At 44.2% G+C, this 21081-nt stretch overlaps 1 protein-coding gene across 1 annotated transcript in view; it reads left to right on the plus strand.

The window, feature by feature from the left end:
• TRPC5 (transient receptor potential cation channel subfamily C member 5) overlaps positions 1 to 21081 on the plus strand; it is a 136905-nt gene that overhangs the window by 102542 nt on the left and 13282 nt on the right. The window contains exons 6-7 of the mRNA XM_005291806.5: positions 3194 to 3516; positions 10130 to 10325. Coding sequence (XP_005291863.2) covers positions 3194 to 3516; positions 10130 to 10325 — 519 coding nt within the window. The remainder of the gene's footprint in view (positions 1 to 3193; positions 3517 to 10129; positions 10326 to 21081) is intronic.

Here is a 21081-nt window from a genome sequence, read left to right on the forward strand (position 1 = left end):
CCGATTCGTTCTAGCAGGGCTAGAACCTTGCTAAAAATAATAGTGGGGATGGTGCAGCTTGGTCTGGGCTGCAGCAGCCTCGGGGCCACGCCCAAGTTTCTGCCCTTGGTGGAATGTCCACATTGCTATCTGTAGCACAGTGGCTCAAGCCCTGCTAGTATGAATCTGTCTATCCGGATGGGGAGGTTCAGTCCCAGCTACAGTGCAGACACCTTCCATGTCACATCCTCACTATGTCCTAACCCTTCAGCCCTGACGTCCCTTTCCGATATCAGAGGACTGCAGCAGTCTCACTAGATAGTACCCCTGACTTTTAACAGCCTGGCTCTGCAGCTCCTCCTCCTGGCCCACCTCTCCACTCCTGTGCTGTCTCCTAGAACTGCCCCCTAGGCTGCCGGGCACAGCGGAAGCCACTAAATGCCCAGCAGATGGCACTCCATTCCTCAGGTTTCCTCTGCCAGCACAGCTCCCTTCTCAGCTTCTCCTCCCTCACCCACCTATTCAAAATTGAACCCCAAATCTCTGCACCCAGGGCCTCATGGATACATTAATCAATTCCAGTAGCTATGCCAGATCAAACCCATAGTCCATCTAATCCAATATCCTGCATCTGTCAATGTCAGATGTTTCAGAGGAAGGTGCAAGAAACCTTGGATTGGTCAGATGTGGAATAACCTAACGGAAGTGTCTTCATAATCCTTGTCACCCAGAAGTTGGCTTGTGCCCCAATGCACTGGGGTTTATAACTCTTCTGATATTCTACAAATTCTTCGTGTGACTGGGAATGTTCTAAGTATTTGTGCAAATGCCTAATTTGTTTTGAATTCTACTAAACTCTGGCCTCAATGTTATCTAATGCCAATGAACTCCACAGATTAATTAAGTGTAGGGTAAAAAGTATTTCCTTTTATCAGTTTTAAATGACCTGCCTTTCGATGTCATTGAGTATCCCCTTGTTCTTGTATTATGAGAAAGGGTAAATGGGAGAGCCCAGTCTCTATACCCGTCCTTTCTCTGGTCTCTAAACAGCCTGGACCATTTCAGACTTTTCGTGTGTCTAATCATTTTCTTTATACATCTCTGAACCCCTTCTATTTCTGCTATGCACTTTGCTGGGCTGGGCTGACCAGAACTGAACATAACATTCCAAGTGAGGGGGTTCCATTGATTTATTTAGTGCCATTACAACACGGCCTTGAAAAATTGCCATTTTTAAAATAAAGATCTGTGAGATGCAAAAGGCCTTGTCAAGCTCTTTTTCATAGCAGCTGACTCTAAATCCTGGCAGAGAGCCACCTGCTGTTGGGAAGTTTCTCGCCAGCACGCAAAGCAGAATTTTGAACCTTCCATGCGAATCTGCTTCCCAAGTATTTGATTCTCTCTCACCGAGCTATAGCTATAGATATATACACATATATATGGTTGAGGTACTAGCAAAGAGATAACAACCTCTGCACTGTTTGTTAACATTTAAGGGCCAGCTTCAAATCCAATTAACAAAGTGAGTCCCTGGTGTTCGTGGCAGTGGAGAACAGTTTGGAAATGTCAGAAGCAATCAGAGGTCATGTAGAAACGCAGCTGCACTGTATCTCAGCTAGATTTTCAAGCAGTATTTAGGCGCCTGTCACTAGCACTGATCAAACCATCGCTCAGCTGCCACCTAACCCTGTAGGCATCTAAAGTCCCCTAGGTGCCTAAACTGCTGTCTGTGGGCATGTGCAAAGCGGACTAAGTCCTGACCACTAAGTTGCTAACTTCCTAATGCATGCCTAGGTCTTGGCAGGATTCACAAACTAGGCATTTCCCTGCCTACCTTTCCTGCAGGGCCTGATCTGGTAGGTGTTCTCAGAGCATGCCTAATACACCCAGCGGACAGCCAGGGGCCAGTAGAGCCTCCCCCTTTAACTCTGCTAGACCAGTGATTAAAGCCCTTACCCAGGATGTGGGCAACCTGGGTTTAAATCACCACTCTGCCTGATTCAGAGCAGGGACAGGAAGACAGGTCTCCCAGATGATTGCTCTGGGCTATGGGAGGGGAGTCTCTCTCAATCTCTCCCACCTTGTATGAAATACTTCAAGATTCACTGGACCTTCAAGAGAATGACTCTGATCCCAGTAGTTAGGACACACACATGGGAGACCTCCAATCAGCTCCCTGCTCTGAATCCAACAGAGTAGGGATTTGAATCCAGGTCTCCCACTTTGTGTGCTAACCACTGGGCTAAGGAGATGTTGTGGTGAGGAGGGGAACCATGACCTGTTATTCTTGAAATGGCTTAGGTGCCTAACTCCAGGGGAGACTTCATCGCTTGGCTGTGAATCCTGAGCAGAGATAGGTGCATAATTCTCTTTGGGGGCAGGGCTTAGGTCCCACCCCACTCCTCAGCATTTCCTACAGGCGAGCTTAGACAGCTCCCCACTCCACAGGCTGGCTTCTGTGAATCCCTATTTTAGGTGCCTAACTCTTCCTACACAATGCAGAGGGAGCCTGGTTGCCTCACCTGGGGGTGCAAATTACACAAGGTGGCAGGGTGCTGAAAAGTTAGGCGATGTGATGTTTAGTGTTGCAATGCCTAAGTCCTCCTTTGTGAAGCCCATGGTTGCTTCTACTTATCTCCTTGAAAAGTTGTGATTTTTATGCATTGGACCTTAAGATTTAAACTGAAGGGCCTTACAAAGACACCTCCATCAGAGTACAGTATGTTTATTTTAAAGGTTACAAAATCTATCAGTTGCTATAAAATACTTGTTACTGTATTCGCCATTCTAGGAACATTTTTGGCCTTTTTATATGGTACATGGTAAATGAACAGAACAGAACTAAGAGGCCAAATTCAGCCCTGGTGTTAAAAGATCTGATTCTGATCTGTTACACCATTGTAGGTCAGCCCAATGAGGGGCGTCCCTAGCTATTCTGGCACCCTACGCATCCCCCCGCGGCCCCAGGAACAACTTGTGAGCTGTTGACTCCATTGAATTCAAACCTGAGTCTTAACCACTTCAGCGTTTCAAACCTGAACCCTGAGCATTAGCTAACCCTAACTGAGATCCAGATTTGAACACCATCTGTTCAAGTAATCAAAAGTTGGTTAGTGTACTGCATAATGAAATGTTGTTAGCAATTGTGGCTTTCGGGGCTATGTTAAAGTGTTTACTGCACCATTAATTTTTGTACCCTTGTTATTTCTTTCAGTATAATGGTTCTCGTCCAAGGGAGGAATGGGAAATGTGGCACCCGACACTCATTGCAGAAGCTCTCTTTGCAATATCCAACATTTTAAGTTCCTTGCGTCTCATATCCCTGTTTACAGCAAACTCCCACCTGGGCCCCTTGCAGATCTCTCTGGGACGCATGCTGCTAGACATCCTCAAATTCCTTTTTATCTACTGTCTGGTGCTTCTGGCTTTTGCCAATGGACTGAACCAGCTTTATTTTTATTATGAGACCAGTGCCTCGGAGGAACCCAACAACTGCAAGGGGATCCGATGTGAGAAACAGAACAATGCCTTCTCCACGTAAGACTCCATTCCCTTTCTGTAATGCTGAGTTTTGTTGCTTCCTATCTTAACAGTCTCTACTCACTGGCTGCCAATGCCTTTAGTTGTCAGGCCAGTTGGTTGATTATGTAAGGAAGGTCTGAGTTAACTGGGGCAAATCCTTTGCTGAAGTCTGCCTTTTAGCTGTCATGATCGATACTTAGTCTGGAAATGGGAGACCAAGGTCCTCGGTCCAGAGCACAAGGTCTCTCCATATGATGGAATGTTTGTGACCTGAGGGAAATGGTGATAAATCTCAGAGAAATTAAACAATGAAAAGAACTGCTACCACCAGGTCCTCTGGTCCATCTCCCATTCAGTGCAGGATGGGACCCTATGTATACACTGGAAGATATTTTAGTAACGCCCCCTGTATAATTTCAGTATCCTTTAGAAAATCATGATTGCTCCTCAGAAGGAATAGTTTTTGTGTGATTATGAGAAAAAAATAAAGAAAGTATAAAATAAAAGTGAAGGAACAAATCTGTGCATAAAATAAACTAAAATGATGATAAATAACAGCAATATAAAATAATATACATTAGGGCCATAACAAGTGCTCTATGCAGTCAAATCCAAAGAATGAAACTGACTTGAAGCCTGGGAACATAGCATAGGTTATAGCCCCGGTGATACAGCTAAATTCTCATCTCACCTGTTCTGGTTGTAACACTATTGACTTCAGTGATTTTATTGACACTGATGTAGGTGAGATCAGGGAGACTTGGAGGAAATGCTAGTTCTTTACTGAGGAACTGCTATATAAATTGCTGGGATGGTAACTGACACAGATCACGGCTGAAAAAACAAGTGCAAACTGAAGAATAACTGGAATTGTCTTTCTTGTGCATTTATTTTAATGAATAATAGCCGTAATATTGATAATAATCAGCACCAGTCCAATTGCTCTTGGTGCTTTTACAGTGCTTGAAAAATACAATAGAAAATAAATAAATAAAACACAAATGAGCAGAAAAGATTATTTTTCACCACTTGATACTGGATCAAATAAAACTCTCCATTATGCTCCCAAATTCTCCATTCATCTTTTGCCCAAATGCTTAGGATTGTCCATGAGGTTATCAGATCCAGGTGCTGGCAGACCCCAAGTGTGCCAGGCCTCGGGGCAGAAGAGCAACTGCTCCGACTATTCTGCTAATGCTTTCCTCTTAAAAAGAGCAGAATCGCTTATGTGAAATTACATCCACTTCTGCCAGAGGCCACATGTCAACAGCTCCTCATGATCAAAGGTACCAAAGGTGGCAGATCTCAAAGAAGCACAGACATGTTGTCATTCTCCTTTATAATTTTTTTTAATAAAATAACAGAGATATTCTATCTCCTAGAACAGGAAGGGTCTTGAGGTCATTGAGTCCAGCCCCCTGCCTTCACTAGCAAGACCAAGTACTGATTTTGCCCCAGATCCCTAAGTGGCCCCCTCAAGGATTGAACTTACAACCCTGGGTTTAGCAGGCCAATGCTCAAACCACTGAGCTATCCCTCTCCCCCTCTTTGCTTAGAAGAGCTCTTCAATCATTGCAAATCAGAAACATGGAGGGGTTGGTTAACTCATTTAGCCCAATATAAATCTGGAGTAACACCTCTGAAGTGAAGAGAGTCACGTGGTGTTAGTGAAAAAAGAATTAAAGCTCTTCATTTTATCCTCTGGTAAAAAATGTTAATGCCCCTACAAAAATATTTTCTGCTCCCTTTGCAGCAGTAAATTAACTAACAAACATTATTCCTGGAGCTGAGTTAAAGCTGATCCACAGAGGGAAATGTTTTGGCAGGACACGGTGCTTTATAAATTGAAGTTTCTAACAAGTGAAAGGCCTGAAGCTCTGAGGTCAGAACCGGATCCAGACAACCCTAGAGTTGAAGGGTACAGGAGGGAGGGAGTATTTCTACCTGGGATTTCTGTTTGGGCCCATCTTTATTGCAAGCCAGTTACTTTGCTGCATTCAGTGCCATCCGATCAATGAAGGAAATAACAGTTGTTTGACTAAAGAAAAAAGCACATTTGGTCACCGAGGGGCGAGGGGGGGAGGTGATTTTCAAGTTTCTAAGAGGGTGTAACACACAATGGGGAATTAAAAAACGATATACAACCACTTGACAGAAAGTGCACAAATCAACTTGACAGCGCTCTTTAAATTCAGACCACTCATTCTCCGGTACTGCTGTGCATTTAAACCTCTTGCCAATGAGACTGCCTCACAAAGAGAAATTTGAGGGGGCTCGGCATCTGGGGACAGAGGTTTGTTTAAAACAAAGTAACAGTGGGTGGGGAACATTAGGACCCAGCTCCCTTTGGCAGGGGGCAGAATACATTGCCATTGCCCTTTTGTCTGAGCCGGGCTTAAGAAGTTTATTCACCGTGTTCTTAAAAGTTTAAATAGTCATTATTAACACCCCCAGGGCAAGCTGACATTTCACTCTTCAAACAGACACACAGCATGTGCAACTTGCTAAGAATGGGCAACCTGCAAAATAGGAAATTATATCTATGGGACTCTTAGAATGAGCAGTATTGGCGTGAATTCAAATCAAGCCTAATGTTACCTCAAGTTGGCTTTAATTCATCCCACCTTAGTGGTAGGAGAAATGCAAAATGCTTCCAATGAGTCCCCTCCATTTCTAAAAGTGTTCCGAGGCAGTCACATAATAGGACCTAATTTTATAATCTCAGAGAAGGAGAAACAGGAGTTGTTCGTGTTTGTACAACTTGTTTAAAATATGATACCTATTTACTGTCATATTATTTCTGATTACTCCCCAAGGATGGGTCTAATACATGGGTAGGCAACCTATGGCACATGTGCCGAAGGCGGCACGCGAGCTGATTTTCAGTGGCGCTCACACTGCCCGGGTCCTGGCCACCGGTCCGGGGGGCTCTGCATTTTAATTTAATTTTAAATGAAGCTTCTTAAACATTTTAAAAACCTTATTTACTTTACATACAATAATAGTTTAGTTATATATTATAGACTTCTAGAAAGAGACCTTCTAAAAACGTTAAAATGTATTACTGGCACATGAAACTTAATTTAGAGTGAATAAATGAAGACTCGACACACCACTTCTGAAAGGTTGCCGACCCCTGGTCTAATATCTGTTGTGAAGAAATTTTCTGCCCCACAAACACAGCTCAAGGAAAAGTAATATTCCTTTGTGACAGCGACAAGGTGAAGCCATTAATAATTCACATTTTTATGCTTTGGCTTCACTGTGCTTGAGAAAGTGGAGTGTGTCTATTGCTTAGACAGGCAGTCTGAGGAATATATTTATCACAAAGGCTCAGTCAACTAAGAGGGGGTGGGAGGGAGACGGTGGCTCCTTGTTTTCTGCAGTGTCATTTTGTCTTGAGAGGGATGCTGTTAACTGGGTTGCCATTTTCTCCAAGACACACTAAAAACTGCAGCCTTGCTGGAGGTTAACGGTGCACCAGAGGGTGAAGCAGGAACTGTCTTTTCCTCAGATGCTTTTAGAGGACCGTTGAGCTTTGCTGTTTCTCCCGGTAAATGCTCAGAGTTCAAATTTCAGAAATGATTTCTATTCTAAAAGAATACTCCTCTAAAATATTGTGAGCCTCATCAAAAATGCCTAACAATGGACATGCCCTTTTGGTTCGGGTCCCCCGTTAGACATTGTGGGCAGTGTGTGATTGTACTACATAAAGAGAGAGGAAAGAATAACAAAATATTATTTTTATACAAAATCGCAGCACATACATCAGCTTTGCTGTTTCTGGGTTAGGGTATGAACCCCTTGCTCATACAGAATCGTTTCTTAATCCAGTAGGAGCCCCACTGAAATCAATGGCACTCTGTGGGGAGTAAAATGCGATTGTATGAATGTAAAGGTCATACAATTTGGCCCTCAAGAAAAAAGATGTCTGTTATATCTGCTCCTGATAGCTGCTCTGGCTGCTAATGTTAGGGTACCATTCAGGGTCGTGTGTGAGTGTAAATATAATGTTCCTTCTTAACCTAGGATCAAATTCTCTTCTTAGTTACAAAGGTGTAAATCCAAAGTAATGTGCTATTCACCCTCAAGGAGTTATTCCAGATTAATATTAGTGTGGCTGAGGACAGAATTTCACCCCTCGGTCCTAAATCCTTGAACAGATACCTTCCATCTTATGTTCCCACCTGAGATTTATGGCTGAATGGGGAGGATGTAATTCTGCAAGGTAGTCAAGCAGGCAACCAAGGAAGTCTTTTTCCCTCCGTGATGAAACTACCTGCCACAATGTCTCCCAGAGGCCTTGGTTAATCCCGTTAGTGCAGGCTATAAGGCATCTTTACCTCGGATAGCTCATTCTTGGCTGCTCCCTCCCTCCCCTCACTTAGATTTTCCTTCTGCTTGTCCCCTTTCCCCATACATTCTGTATGCAACGAGAGAGTTATTCCCTGTTGTTGGTGGGTGGTTTGCCGGATAGCTCTTGTGTTTTTCCTTTGGCTAAATCTATTAAATGTTATTTGGGCTGAGCAGTAGGCTGGCTGACTTTTCATTTATTTGGTATTCTGGCTCGTTAGGATGATTCGATACCTCATTCATTGTATTAGATCTTAAAAAATAATAAATATTTGTCTATTGTTTTACAAACAATTTGCTAAAAATTCAGTTTAGTTTCAGTAAAATGGGGATAATGATACTGGCTTACTTTGTAAAGTTCTTTGAGAACTGCTGATGAAAAGCACTATATAAGGGCTAGGTATTGTTATCCTTGTTAATAATAATCAAATGAGTTCAGCTGTTTAGCTGGGAGACAGGCGTGGTCCCTTTAAAAGTGGGTGTACTGATTGTGTCATGTGATTTATGGTGTCATATCTGCTTTTTTCTTTACAACACAGTTTCACAGATTTAAGTAATGGGGCCAAATCCCTAGGTCCTTATTCAATTTGTACTCCATCCTTATTTGACTAATAAGGACTTCATAATTTGGCCCATGATCTATAAAACTCAGACTGTTTAATACAAGAGTTAAAATTGTAAAGAATGTCAACTCCTCTATGGATAGTAAAGGTGTGAATGCCAAAAAAATTTAACTGCACGAACAACCAACACAACAGATTCCTAATATTTCAGGCACATCCAAAATAGATTATATTCTTTAAAGTAATATTTTATTGGTTTTTACAGTAAGATTATTTTTAAAAAAACCATCTACTGACCCTAGGACAAAACCAAAACATCTTAAATGTAGATAGAAATGTCAGCTCCCCCAAACTGGAAACAATAATACCCAAAGGAGTGATTATTCAGAATCCTGATAATGTATTTGACATGACTGCAAAAGGTCACTTGTCGATGGCGGAAGCCATAGCAACCCAGGATGATCTCAACAGCTCTAAAGTTAAGTGGGGTCAGGAGACTTCAAAGGAGAACTCTATCATGCTGCATTAATTAGGTGACACACTTTCTTCTGAGTCAGTACTGATCAAGTGCTCCTGCATAATGCTGGGGGCACTGTACTGTGGTAGGTTCTGCCATTCAGATGAGCCATAATACAGGGGTCCCTGACCACCTGTGATGCGAGGATACAGAGTAGGGGTCTGAGCCTCATTGTCCTGGTTAATATCCAATTGAGGTAATTTCCTGCTCTCTGCCAATATCACCCTTGGAGATTCAGCTGGATGTGATATTTCCCTCCTCTCCAGTGATGCAGTAGGGCTGTGTGCTGCCATAATGTTCCCATGCTGCACTTCAGGGGTGACTGAAGCGTTGCCTGAGCGTGTAGAGCTCTTCATGATGGAGACACTGTGGGAATGGGAAAGATTATTTATATTGTGGCATGGAAATTTTTAACAAGAGGGGCCCGATCATGTCTGTCCCTCTGTGTGTGTAGGGGAATCTCTTTGTGCACCTGTCAGGGGCAGTGATGGCCCTAGTCATTGCACCCCCCCTAAGCACAAGGACAGGAGAGTCATAGTGCCACTGAAACTCCAAACAGGGCCGAGAACACTGTGGGCCAGGGTGCAGCTCCCTCCTGCACTGGCTGATGGACTGTAGCCTGCAAGGGGGAAGCACATACTGACCCTCCAGAAAGGAAGGAATAGGCTCTGCTCTTCAGCATACGCATCTCAGTGTGAATGCAGGGATGCAGCCTGCCCATGTGCACTGAAGGCTGAATGGCTCCAGTGGTGCAGTGCAACTTGACATCCTCTCCATGGCCAGTGTGCATAGAGCCCTATAGTGCAGTGCACCACAGCCTGCCCTCCCCATGGCCAGGGTGCATAGAGCCCTATGGTGCAGTGCACCACAGCCTGCCCTCCCCATGGCCAGTGTGCATAGAGCCCTATGGTGCAGTGCACCACAGCCTGCCCTCCCCATGGCCAGTGTGCATAGAGCCCTATGGTGCAGTGCACCACAGCCTGCCCTCCCCATGGGTAGGGTGCATAGAGCCCTATGGTGCAGTGCACCATCTTCCTCATGGCAATCCCCACCCTCACCATGGCTATGGTGCAGAAAGCCCTATGCTGCAGTGCACCATTGTACTCACCCTCATCACAGACACGGCTCAGAGAGACCCAGTTGTTTTTCTTGTCCCCCCAGACCTAAGTAGTAAAGTGCAGTTTGTCTTTTGCAGACTTTTTGAGACCCTCCAGTCGCTCTTCTGGTCCGTGTTTGGTCTGTTGAATCTCTACGTCACCAACGTGAAGGCTAGGCATGAGTTCACGGAGTTTGTCGGGGCCACCATGTTCGGAACGTACAATGTCATCTCCCTGGTCGTGCTGCTGAACATGCTCATAGCCATGATGAACAACTCCTACCAGCTCATTGCTGTAAGTTGTCCCTCCATCTTCCGTTCCGATTTTTTCTGCAAGCTCTATCTGCTTTACATGCAGCATTTGTGTCCCATGGTTTCTTCCAGGATGGTTGGGGCTATTTCCTCAACAACTCCACAGCCGGTGTGGTGGAGTTTCCAGTCACTAGACTGTGCTCATGGATGATGCTTTGCTAGACTGTAATGCTTCTTGAATGTAGAGGTTATCAGCTATTAACTGTCCTATCTTTTCTTAAACTCTGCCATCAGGAGTATTAATCACCTTGCCATTAACAGCTTACTTACTTACCTTAGAGCACACAGGAAACCCAATGCAACTGGGTGGTTTTATTTGAAAGGGTTTGTTTTTTTCCCCGCTTTTTGTTTCATTTTTAAATGTTTTCTGGTGTCTTTTCTACTCAGTCCTATCATTTATTATCCAAACCCTCTTTCCTCATACGTGCAACGAGCCACCTCTGTAACTTTTGATTCCAAAATGGACCAACTGAAATCAGTTAATTCTCAACTGAACTGCAAACCAATCCTGTAATTGCCTAATCCTGCAATGCTGAAGTCACTGAGTCTAGGATAACGCCCATGCAGAACGCAGGATCTGAGCTCAGTTATGTCTGGCATTGTGGGTCCACTTTCAAACTCGACCAACTCTGCATTTGAGTGTTCAAATTGGTCTTTAAAACCATATCCTCATTTGAAGGACTGAAGGGCCCATTTGAACACCCAAAGGCAGAACTGGGGACACATTGTCAATGTTATGAAAACTGGACTCTGAATGACATTTGATATTTGAGCAGGAGGAGTTAGGCACTGCAGGTTGAGAGGAAAAAGAACGCCTCAGTCTGTGATCCTGGGAAGGCATCATTCTATATTTTATTAAGGCCCTTAAGTAAATAAGCCTGAAGGGAGCCTAAACCTTGTGTACACAGTGTTTAAAGTAGGTTAGATTCGGGGGGGGGAGGGTGTGTGTGACAATTTTGGCTGCTGTCATCATGGAGTTTGACATTATGGGGTGATGCAGTTGGATCATCTGGGAACGGGAACAAAAGTCAAAAAGTATCTGAAATGAAAGAAATGTTTGCCCCCAAGCTGGCCAGTGACACAGAGGTCTGACACATCTCTTGCTGGGCTTCCCACCCTCCTTTCTATCAATGCCATTATTTACTCTGGACGAGGATGAAGAGAAAAAGGAAATTCACCTCAGCTTCTGCTGCTCCCACATCAGACTCCCCTGGCTGGTGAGTGCTCACCTTGCCAGCCAGAGGAGGGAAGGTGTATGGGAGCAGTGCTTCCCCAAAACAGGGCAAGGAGAGGGAGCTCTCACTATACTTTAATCCCTGCCTGTATACAAAGGAGCGTCTGGACCTTGTTTGTCTGCTTGCATCTTCCTGTTCCAAACTCAACGGCAGCTTCATGCCAATCGCAACTAGCTAGCTAAGTTGAAAACAGCCTCTAGCCACCAGGGCAGAACTACATTGCTCTAGCGATGTAACTCACATTAAAGCCTATGGAAAGACTCAGGCCCTTAATCTTGCCAGCCACTTGGAAAATAGATCACTACAAAGGCATAAATGTTTTCAGCGTGTGTCAGTGCTTTCAGTGCTCTCTCAACAGCGCTGACCCTTCAGATTCTGGGGGGCGATATGGGGAACCCAGACTGCCTCATTGACATGCTTTTCCAGTCCTCTTCCTTACCTGGCTTCAGATAGGCTTGTAGATGACACAAAGCCAAAACCAAAGATTGTCAAGAGAACCGTGGTATTTACTATTCACTGTTGTTATTTCCTATTCATTATTCTCCTGTTTAAATGTAAGCGAGGGAATGGTCCCGCTATTGTGGGGAACTTTCCTGGCTTCTGCACTACCCCGGTGAAGTGGGCTAGTGAAAGGATCTGAGTCCTCGCTCCCACTTCCTTTACCCAGAGGCCTCCCTGCCCTTGAGGGCTCCCCTTCCACTCTCCTGTCTGGCAGAGTCCTCGTAAACCCCGACAAGGCTGGGCCCAGGATTCCTGGGGGGCTCGACCCCCAACCCTGCTGTGGTCACCTAGGACAGGGGCTAGGGTGTCCCCACTCCCCCGGGGTACCCTCTCTGCACTGGGCACCTCCCTGACCCACTGATTATTCCATACAATTTAAAGCAAATACAAGTTGTTTAATTAACAATTAATCTAAAGAAAAGAACAAGGAAAAATGGGAAAGGTTAAAGGAAAACACATCACCCCGCTCTATGGCAGGGAACATCACAAACTGTGTTTCTGGACATCAGAGCACTTCACAGTCTGTTCCTTGTAGGTCCCAGATTTCCTTCTCAGGCCCTGTGCTGCAGGGATGCTGCAGGTTGGACACTTGCAATGGTGGTTCAGGCTTTGAGTGGTGGGACCCTTCTTCCCAGCGTCAGCCCCCCGTCAGGTTAAGGTCCCCCTCCCGGTCTGGCCTGCAAGGGCCCTTGGCTAGGGGTGTCTTTCTGTGCTGGGCCCTTTGCCCAAGGTCCCCCCTTGGCTGGCCCCACTTGCTCTCCACACCTGGCTCTGTGGCTGCAGCTCTGCTCCCAGCACAGGATCTGCTCTCCCTGGGCTGCGTCTCTGGCTCTGTGGCTGCGTCTCTGCTCCCAGCACAGGGTCTGCTCTCCCTGGGCTGCGTCTCTGGCTCTGTGGCTGGCACAGTTCTGCTCTCCAGCTCAGCTTGGGCCCCTGCTCTCTCCTTAGCTCGGCCCCACTCAGTCTGACCCAGGCAATTCCAACTCACAGGGAGGACGGGACCCACCCTGGCCTCCTGTCATGCTGATTAGCCTGCCCGCCCTGTCAATCAGGCTGACCTGGAGCATTGGCCTCTCGCCATTGTTCATGGGGACTGTCAGTCTCAGGGTCCTGATTTCCCATCGACCCCTCCCCTTTTAGTGCTGGGAGCTAGCCAACCAAAACACCCCCACTGAATGTTAGTAAGGGGCAACAGTCCCCTTACATAAAGGCCCATCCTATCAAAAACCAGAAACACCACCACGTGATTTAGATAGCCAGGCAGACACCATCAATAAGGAATAACAATTAGCTGAGGTGCACAGTTTGAACAACCCATACACTGAAAACTGTTGGTATAAATGGTTTATGGAACAATCATGAATAGTGAACTCTTGCATCAAAATCTATGTCTGTCTGGGAAAGATCAGCAGACAAAGGGCTCAGATAAGCTATTCACACTGACAAATTTGTCAAGCTGTCGCTGAGTGGAATGGTCGCTTCCTACCATAGCTTGTGACAGTGACCGGATGGGGATGGTAGATGATTTCCTTGTCACCTAATATGTAATACAGAAATTCCCATACAGTGCAGTGACATTTGCCTGGAAGGCAAGAGATAATCAGCTACTGGCTGTCCCGACGCAGCACAAACTGAACCTGCAAAGAGCTCAATTCTTAAAGCTGGCATTTCTGCATTGGTGGCTTACAGCATTCCTCCTGGCTAGAAAATTTCCCCCGCCTCTTCTAAGGGTTATAGATGAATCAATATGTTCCCTAACTGCTATTAATTAATATTGGTTGAGTTTTATGATCGTGGTTCATTTTCTTAACCCGCCTTCACAGAAACCCCCTTTTGGGGTTGGCTGCTGAATTGGGCAGCTTTTCTTATCTTAATGCTATCTTTGCTGGCGATATAAAGCATATTAGATAACAGCAGCCCACTGCATGAGGATCAGGAGACCTGGAGAGTTGTGGAGTCCATTTTATACATCCCCCAGTGAAAAGCCTTCTGTCACAGTCAAGTCCCCACAGAAGAGTGAACCCTGACAAAACGACCGGGTGAGGGAGTATGTCTTAGCATGACCGCGTCCCAGAGATGGAATGGGCAGTATTCCAATCAAAGCTCATCCGCACCACTTGTTAATGAGCCCCTCAGCAACGCCGTCAGCTCGTTCTTCCCCTCCCCGCCTCCCACATGTGAGTGCGCCGCTGCCTCAGCAGCATTCGCAGACCTGAGGAGCAAAAGACCAAATAATATCACTGTGATAAATCTTTCCCTGCGTGTTTCATCTCTGCATCTGCATTTGTGGTGAGGCTAGAAGAGGGAGAATCTAGGTCTTCCTTGCTTTCAGTCAGTTCTCCCAGAGACAGGGTTTAGTTCTTGGTTGTTAGAAAAAGCACAACATGAAGCCATAGAATAACTGCAGAAGACACAGTAAGGCAAGCACATGGCATAACCTCTGCACAGCTTAAGGGGACTCACAATCTACTGAGCTGCAAGAATTATATGATTTTTGGACCAATTTATTTCAGACTTCAGTAACTGTCTGTTCCCTGGGGAGCACCCTGTGGCAATTTAGATATTGATTTTTCACTGTACAGCCCGCATGCTTTTCCAGTTTGCCAAACCATTGTCAATATCTGATCATGGGAGTCACTACACTTCACAAACAAGAAGGCAGACAAAATCCAAACACCTCATTATGTTTCAATACATTTCTGGGCCTCATCAACGTCTGAGGATCAGAATGTTCTATATAGCAGCACAGAACACTACTGTACGTCTCGCACGATTGGTTCCCTCATCTAAATTCCTGTCCAGAAGTGACAGAAATAGCATCAAGTTATGAATGCACAAGGAATATGCCTTGATGACAAGTAGAAGGACAATGAAATTTATCTTCATGAGACTGGGGTGGCCAGGTAGCTCCATCATTCATGAGTTGCATAAAGTAACAGGGTGGGTAATGAGGTCAGTTTATGTGATAAGTTATTTCTCATATTGTCACCGCTTGGTTGCGTCTGAAGTGAAGGAGTTCTTCTGCATGTATAGATGGTAATTCTGCAAAGCACCTTGATGCTTGTGAAAGGTGTACTATAACTCTATAGGTAATGCTAGGTCCAATTAATACACAGGAATGCAGTTTTTTCTGGGACCAAAGATGCACATGCATTTTGCAAGGGGAAACATTCAGCATGGTTTGTGAAATCATGGCCCAGATGGATTCAGATTCTAGGTGTTTTGTGATATCCTGTGGGAGTTCCTCACAGCAGCAATATCAACAGTTATCTTAACCTTGTGCAGACAGCAAAAGCAACGTGACCAAAGATACATTTAATAGCTGAAGCCGTCACTTGTCTGCACTCAGAAAATCCTGGGGCTGTGATCTTCTGAGCTAAGCTGGTTCTGGGCTGGTTAGTATTTGGATGGGAAGCCTCCAAGAAAAATCTAGGAATCTGTAAGAAGAAGTGTTGGTGATTCAGCCAGTGGCACTGAGCCAACACTCCAGCATGGGTTTACTGGCTGTTTTATAAAATAGGATGTTGAGCATTTATAGCTATTTAATAAACTATGCAATTTTAGCAAGAATTGGAGAGTTCTTCCCAGCACCCAGGCCAAATTCAACTGGCCTCTTGCAGCCAGTCTTTGTGAATCACTCCTGCATTGTTCACGGGGTAGGATGTTTTCCTTCACCTCCTTTTGTGTAGTGCTGTGGTGCTCTGCGAGGCAGCTGTTGTGTTCCACTCTTTTGAGAGGTGGCTAATATCTATACACAGTATACATTTGGGACAGTGCTCTGGGATCTTGCAGGCTAAAATGGAAGATGATTATTCCCCCATAGAGATAATCAAGTCATAGGAGATTTAAGAAACATTTCCCACAAAAATGAGGATTGCAATGACTGGCTGTGTCATCTCAAGTGTCTGTTACACTTGAAAATCACAGCCAAATGCACGTGTATCACTGACGGCAGATTGGCTGACCTAGTAAAAACGTACCTGCCAATGCTTGAGCAATACAAATTAGGACACTGGGCAGAAAAATAGGAACATACTTTTAAACCCTGTATTGGAATACATTGGATTAGGACATTGTTATTGGAGAGACAGGGTGACAAAGTGGCAAATATTCTCCTTAAAAATATAGGGTCTACGTGTAGTAAACAAGGACAGCTGGTATGGGTGGTTAAAAATAAATTAACACTACCAGGAAATTCTGACTACAAATCTAGGAGCATTTTAGATGGAATTTTCTTGCTTTGCCAGCAGCAGACAGCATAGTAATTAAGACACAGATAAATTTAAGAGATTTTTCAGCCACCTATTGCATTGCTCACAGCACAGCAGTGGATTTCCCACAAGAAGTTCTCCTACCTCTGACCTCTCTGGCTTTCTGTTCCTCTGGTTCTGTGCATTAATTTAACTCCTTCAGTGCCACAATTGTAACTACTGCCTACTGTAATGTGTGGCAGAATTTCACTTGTCACAATGGTTTGCTACCTGCAGGCTTGATGAAAACTTTAACCTTTTCTGCTCACATCACTGCACATTGCTTAGGTTTATAATTCTGACTGTGAGACATTGTGGATATTGCTGCATTGTGTCAATTTACATTTTCTTAGAGTGGGGAAAAGGAGTTCGGAATGTATTAGAATGAATAATGGCATGTATCAAGTTAGAGAGTTTTCTTGCATGTTGATCTTCCTGCTTATTAGTTTTAAAGTTAGTTCAAAATCGGTTCTCTGTGTGTGCCTGCCTCATATTGCAGCTTCTCCCAAAGATGACACAGAGAGGTTTTGTATGAGTCATGCCAAGAGGGTTCAGGGTGATAGGTTCTGAAGAATGCAGGTGTATGTACGGGAACAGGTTTTATGAGACACTTCTCAAGATACCACAGTTTTCATCTTAGATAGTTGTATACTTCTCAATGTCCACTATGAGTCTGTCAACAACATCCATAGAAAAGTCCAAAAATAAAACCAGCCTCCCATTTCTTGAGAGTCATTTATGTGACATGAATTATACCTCATAGACCCATAGAATCAGACCACCCATTCAGCAAGTCCAATAGTGACAAACACTTGATGCTTCTAAGGAAGGTGTAAAACCTCCATAATGCACCTAGGGAATTGTGAAACGTTGTTTTTGGGGAGAAGGGAAAGACTCCTTTCTGACTCCGGCAATACATGGTTAATGGCACAAAACATGAGATGTCATTCTCCATGTCCTAGTTTGCATAACTGAATGCTAGTATTGATAACCATGCAATAGATAACAAGAACTTCCAGGTTTTTACTTCAAGCCAAGATATTCTTTCTGGCATTCTAGAGGACCAGAAACTTGCCAATTTTGTTGATTCTTCTCCTGGGTTTTTCAGGAGATGGTCCAAGCCACAAAACTTGGATCTAAATCTGGATCCAAACTGCCCCCGAATGAGGATGTGTTTAGACATTGTGAATCGGTCCGTAAGAGAAGTGAGGTCAGCTGCAACATTTAGATCAGTATCCAAGCTTCCCCAAAGAGTGGAGAAGTGCTTGGATCTGGGATTTTGTTTCGGGTCCACCTATTCTTTGTTATCAAGGACAAATCGAGGCTTGCATTTGTTTATGTACCTTGAAGTAGAGCAGGAAATGAAGTTATGCTCTTCTTGTACATGCGGATTTGGACAGGTGTTTCTCGAAGCTGCATATGTGCCTATTAGCAAAGCAACTGAGTTTTAAAGGGGGATGTGTACACCTCTCCTTTAGCTTTGCTCTGCAAATGAATTGTCAGTCTCTTTTTTATCATTATGTGTCCCCCAATTTTATTTTGCATTAATTTTATTTAGATGGTAAGATCCCCTGGGCAAAGACCATGTAACTTTGTCCGTGTTGATTGGTGTATTCCGTTATGATGCTGTGCTAATAATTATGCACAATAATGTAGAAAGTGGAATTGACACAGTTTGTGGACTTAGGCCTCAGGAAGGACTATGATGGTAAGACGCTATAGATACTGAGGCCGACATGTTTAAAGTGCACACACAAACCGGGCACCCAAAATATCCAGTGTGCACATGCAGCTCGGGGATCCGTGCATGCACATACCATTGTGCATGTAATTCCAATTTGCAAACCAACTTCCTGTGTTCTGTGCACAAGTGCATTTTTAGCCCAGGAATCTTTTTAGCTACAACATAATCGCAATTACCCAAACCTCAGTTAGCTGCTACTCTGCTATCCAAAAGTGGGTCACGTCCTCTGATGCCTATTCACTACATTGAAAATTCTCCCAGTTATCCACGTGTATTAAATGTCTCCTACGATACTGGGATAATCAAGTTTGCATTGTAGCCCCATCTCTGTACATGAGATGTAGGGAAAGTTGGATGGTGAGCCTTTGTTTTCCTTAGCAGTAAGAAAAGAAGCTTGTGAGACGCTGCCTGATTCACAGGGCCCACTAGTATATCCCTAGTACTTGAGGCTTGGTGGGGGACACCTTGTAAGGCTTCATGTGGAACTGAAGGGAGCGTTGGCGCAGCAAAGGTGTGTGGTGCTTCCACAATGCAGCGACAGGAGGCCGTGTGTAAAATCAGACTGTGAGCCTATCTGTGCAGTGCAGGGGAGTTTAACTGTTGGTTTGCTAGCAAGCTAAAATATTCGTTTGAAGATGTAGAACTGTTTGTGTTTTCACTGGCTTTGGCCTAATTACATATCACCTGTGGACTTGAATCACGCTGTTAATATTCATCTGCTATTGCCGGGCCTCCAGATGGATCTAGTTTATGTGCTCTGACTTCAGATGCTGCATTCTTCTTTTGTTGCAAGAATAAGCAAATAGAACGCTTCCGTCCTAGGGCCCAACCCTGTAAACCCTTATACCCTTGAGAGGGCTCAGCAGGACCAGGCAGTTAAATCCTTCCAGTTGCTTTTTATCTCAAAGCCAACCCCCTTGTAGCATTCTAGCCACCCAGCTCATGGCTTCTTGAGAGGAACGAAAGCGTTAAATGGCAAGTCTAGGATCAGGATGAGCTCAAAACCCACCCATGACTCCCAGTTTGCTTTGTTGATAAAGAGACATTCACAAGTACAATATTGATGGGTTCTCTTTTCCCTGTTGCATTCAGCCTGGCAGAGCCCCATATGACAAGTCTGTGGCTCTGTGCCCACTACAGCACAGCAAGGTTTCCTTATAGCTACATGATGGAAGTCAAAATATCCAGATGGAACCACAGAGGTTGCAACCTGCCGCAATCTCCTGTTCTTTAGTCAGACCTGACAAGCTGAATTAACATTATCTCAGGCTGCTGCGTTAAAGAGCCTTTAGTTAAAAGAGTAACAACAACATAATCAAAAGGTAGAGGGAAAATATTCTCGCTGCTTCTCTTACTGTCTTTTTTCTTTCTTTTCCCTCCAACATATTCCTAAAATATATATTAAAGGAGCTTTATCTGGGGAAAAGAAATCAAATGGGATTTAATGGGGGGAGAGGGGGAATTCCCAGCTGATGAGGAGGCAATACGAACAGATGCATTAAGAGCCCTCGGAAACATGGCTTTTTTTAAAGGATTCCAAAACTCTAGGGACTCATTTTTCAACAAGCTGCAGTCTACCAACTAAATCAATGTTAATAAGGTAAAGCAGGATAGACCCCACCAGATAAAACAAGCTGGAGAATGTCTAATGAAACAGAATTCTATGGTGTAAATATTGGTCTGGATTAATGTGATTACAGCATGAAGTTGTTGCCACTCTATAGTTAAGGCCCTGTCAGCCCTTTCATTATAGCCCCCTAGTATCAGAGTTTGTAGAAAAATAAAGGCTTTCCCACTCCCACGGCTCGATGCCACATCTGCAGCTCAAAGGTCAGCAAAAGAACATATTTGATCAGTTATTAATTTATAATAATCTCCTTTCCTTTGACGTAAGGAGGTATTTTTAAATGATCCTGGCATTTAGGCTAACATTTTTCAAACATAGGAGTTTACAGTTAGTCACCTAAATCCGTGCGTAAGGACCTCAGTAAGCAGGCATTGAGCTCCCATTGGTGCTAGGCACTTTACAAAATATACCAGAGATATAGTCCTGCCCCAGTGACCTTACCACCTAAATATGAGCAAATTGTAGCAAGCGAAGATAGACAATTGGAGGGGAGGGGAATCATAGCACATGGGTTACCGCAATAACACTATATGTTTGTTTTGGTTAATGACTCAGGCTTCTTGCTAATTATGTATTTTGTTTGTTTATTTATTATTTGGGATGGGAATGCTAGGATGGGGTAGGAGTATATGGGAGGAGATGAAGTCATAAAAAATCAAAAAGGGAATATGGAATGCAATGGAGGATTGGGAGAGGAGCGGGAAGAGGTAGATGGATGAGTAACAAATCTCATACCGAATCTCTTTGCTTTGAGTCAAGAAAATCCCAGCAATTTGAGAAAACATCTCCCAGGGTTAGGCTTACAAGGAGGTTACTGTATCGCTACCTTTCTGGTCGATTAAGTGCGAAATCTACTAGTAAACATTTACCGACTGTAGAAGATGATGGCAAAAAACCTCAAATGTACTTTGGGGTTATCCATAATCAGAATCCAGAACTAAACATTGCAAACTACCTTTAGAACAAGATGAACCAAAGCCTGAGACCCAAAATACCCTCGAATCTTGAGAGTGCTGGAAACCGGAATCCCAATTTTGAAAATGTCTTATGCCTTTATAATAGGCCATAATTGGATCCTAGGATGCAAACGCCACACATTTTGGTGTGTTTGAAATCCATATTTTAATCCAGAGTGGAAAAATGTGGTTTCTATCTCCCCCTTGCTTCTGGGTCCCACCTGCTCAATAGCAAAATGCATCAGCTTTCTTCTCAACTGGGTCATTAAGATCCAAATCCAACATACTATGTACACGAAGCAAAGGCAAGGTTTTATGTGGGGGGGGGGGGCACGCGGAGAACTGAAGCATCGCAGATTCATTTTTACCATGCACATGATACATTCAGCAGCGTTAGCGTCGTTTAGATGCATCGCCACAGCTCTT

This window comes from Chrysemys picta, chromosome 9, assembly GCF_011386835.1.
Source record: "Chrysemys picta bellii isolate R12L10 chromosome 9, ASM1138683v2, whole genome shotgun sequence".
Classification (NCBI taxonomy): Eukaryota; Metazoa; Chordata; order Testudines; family Emydidae; genus Chrysemys; species Chrysemys picta.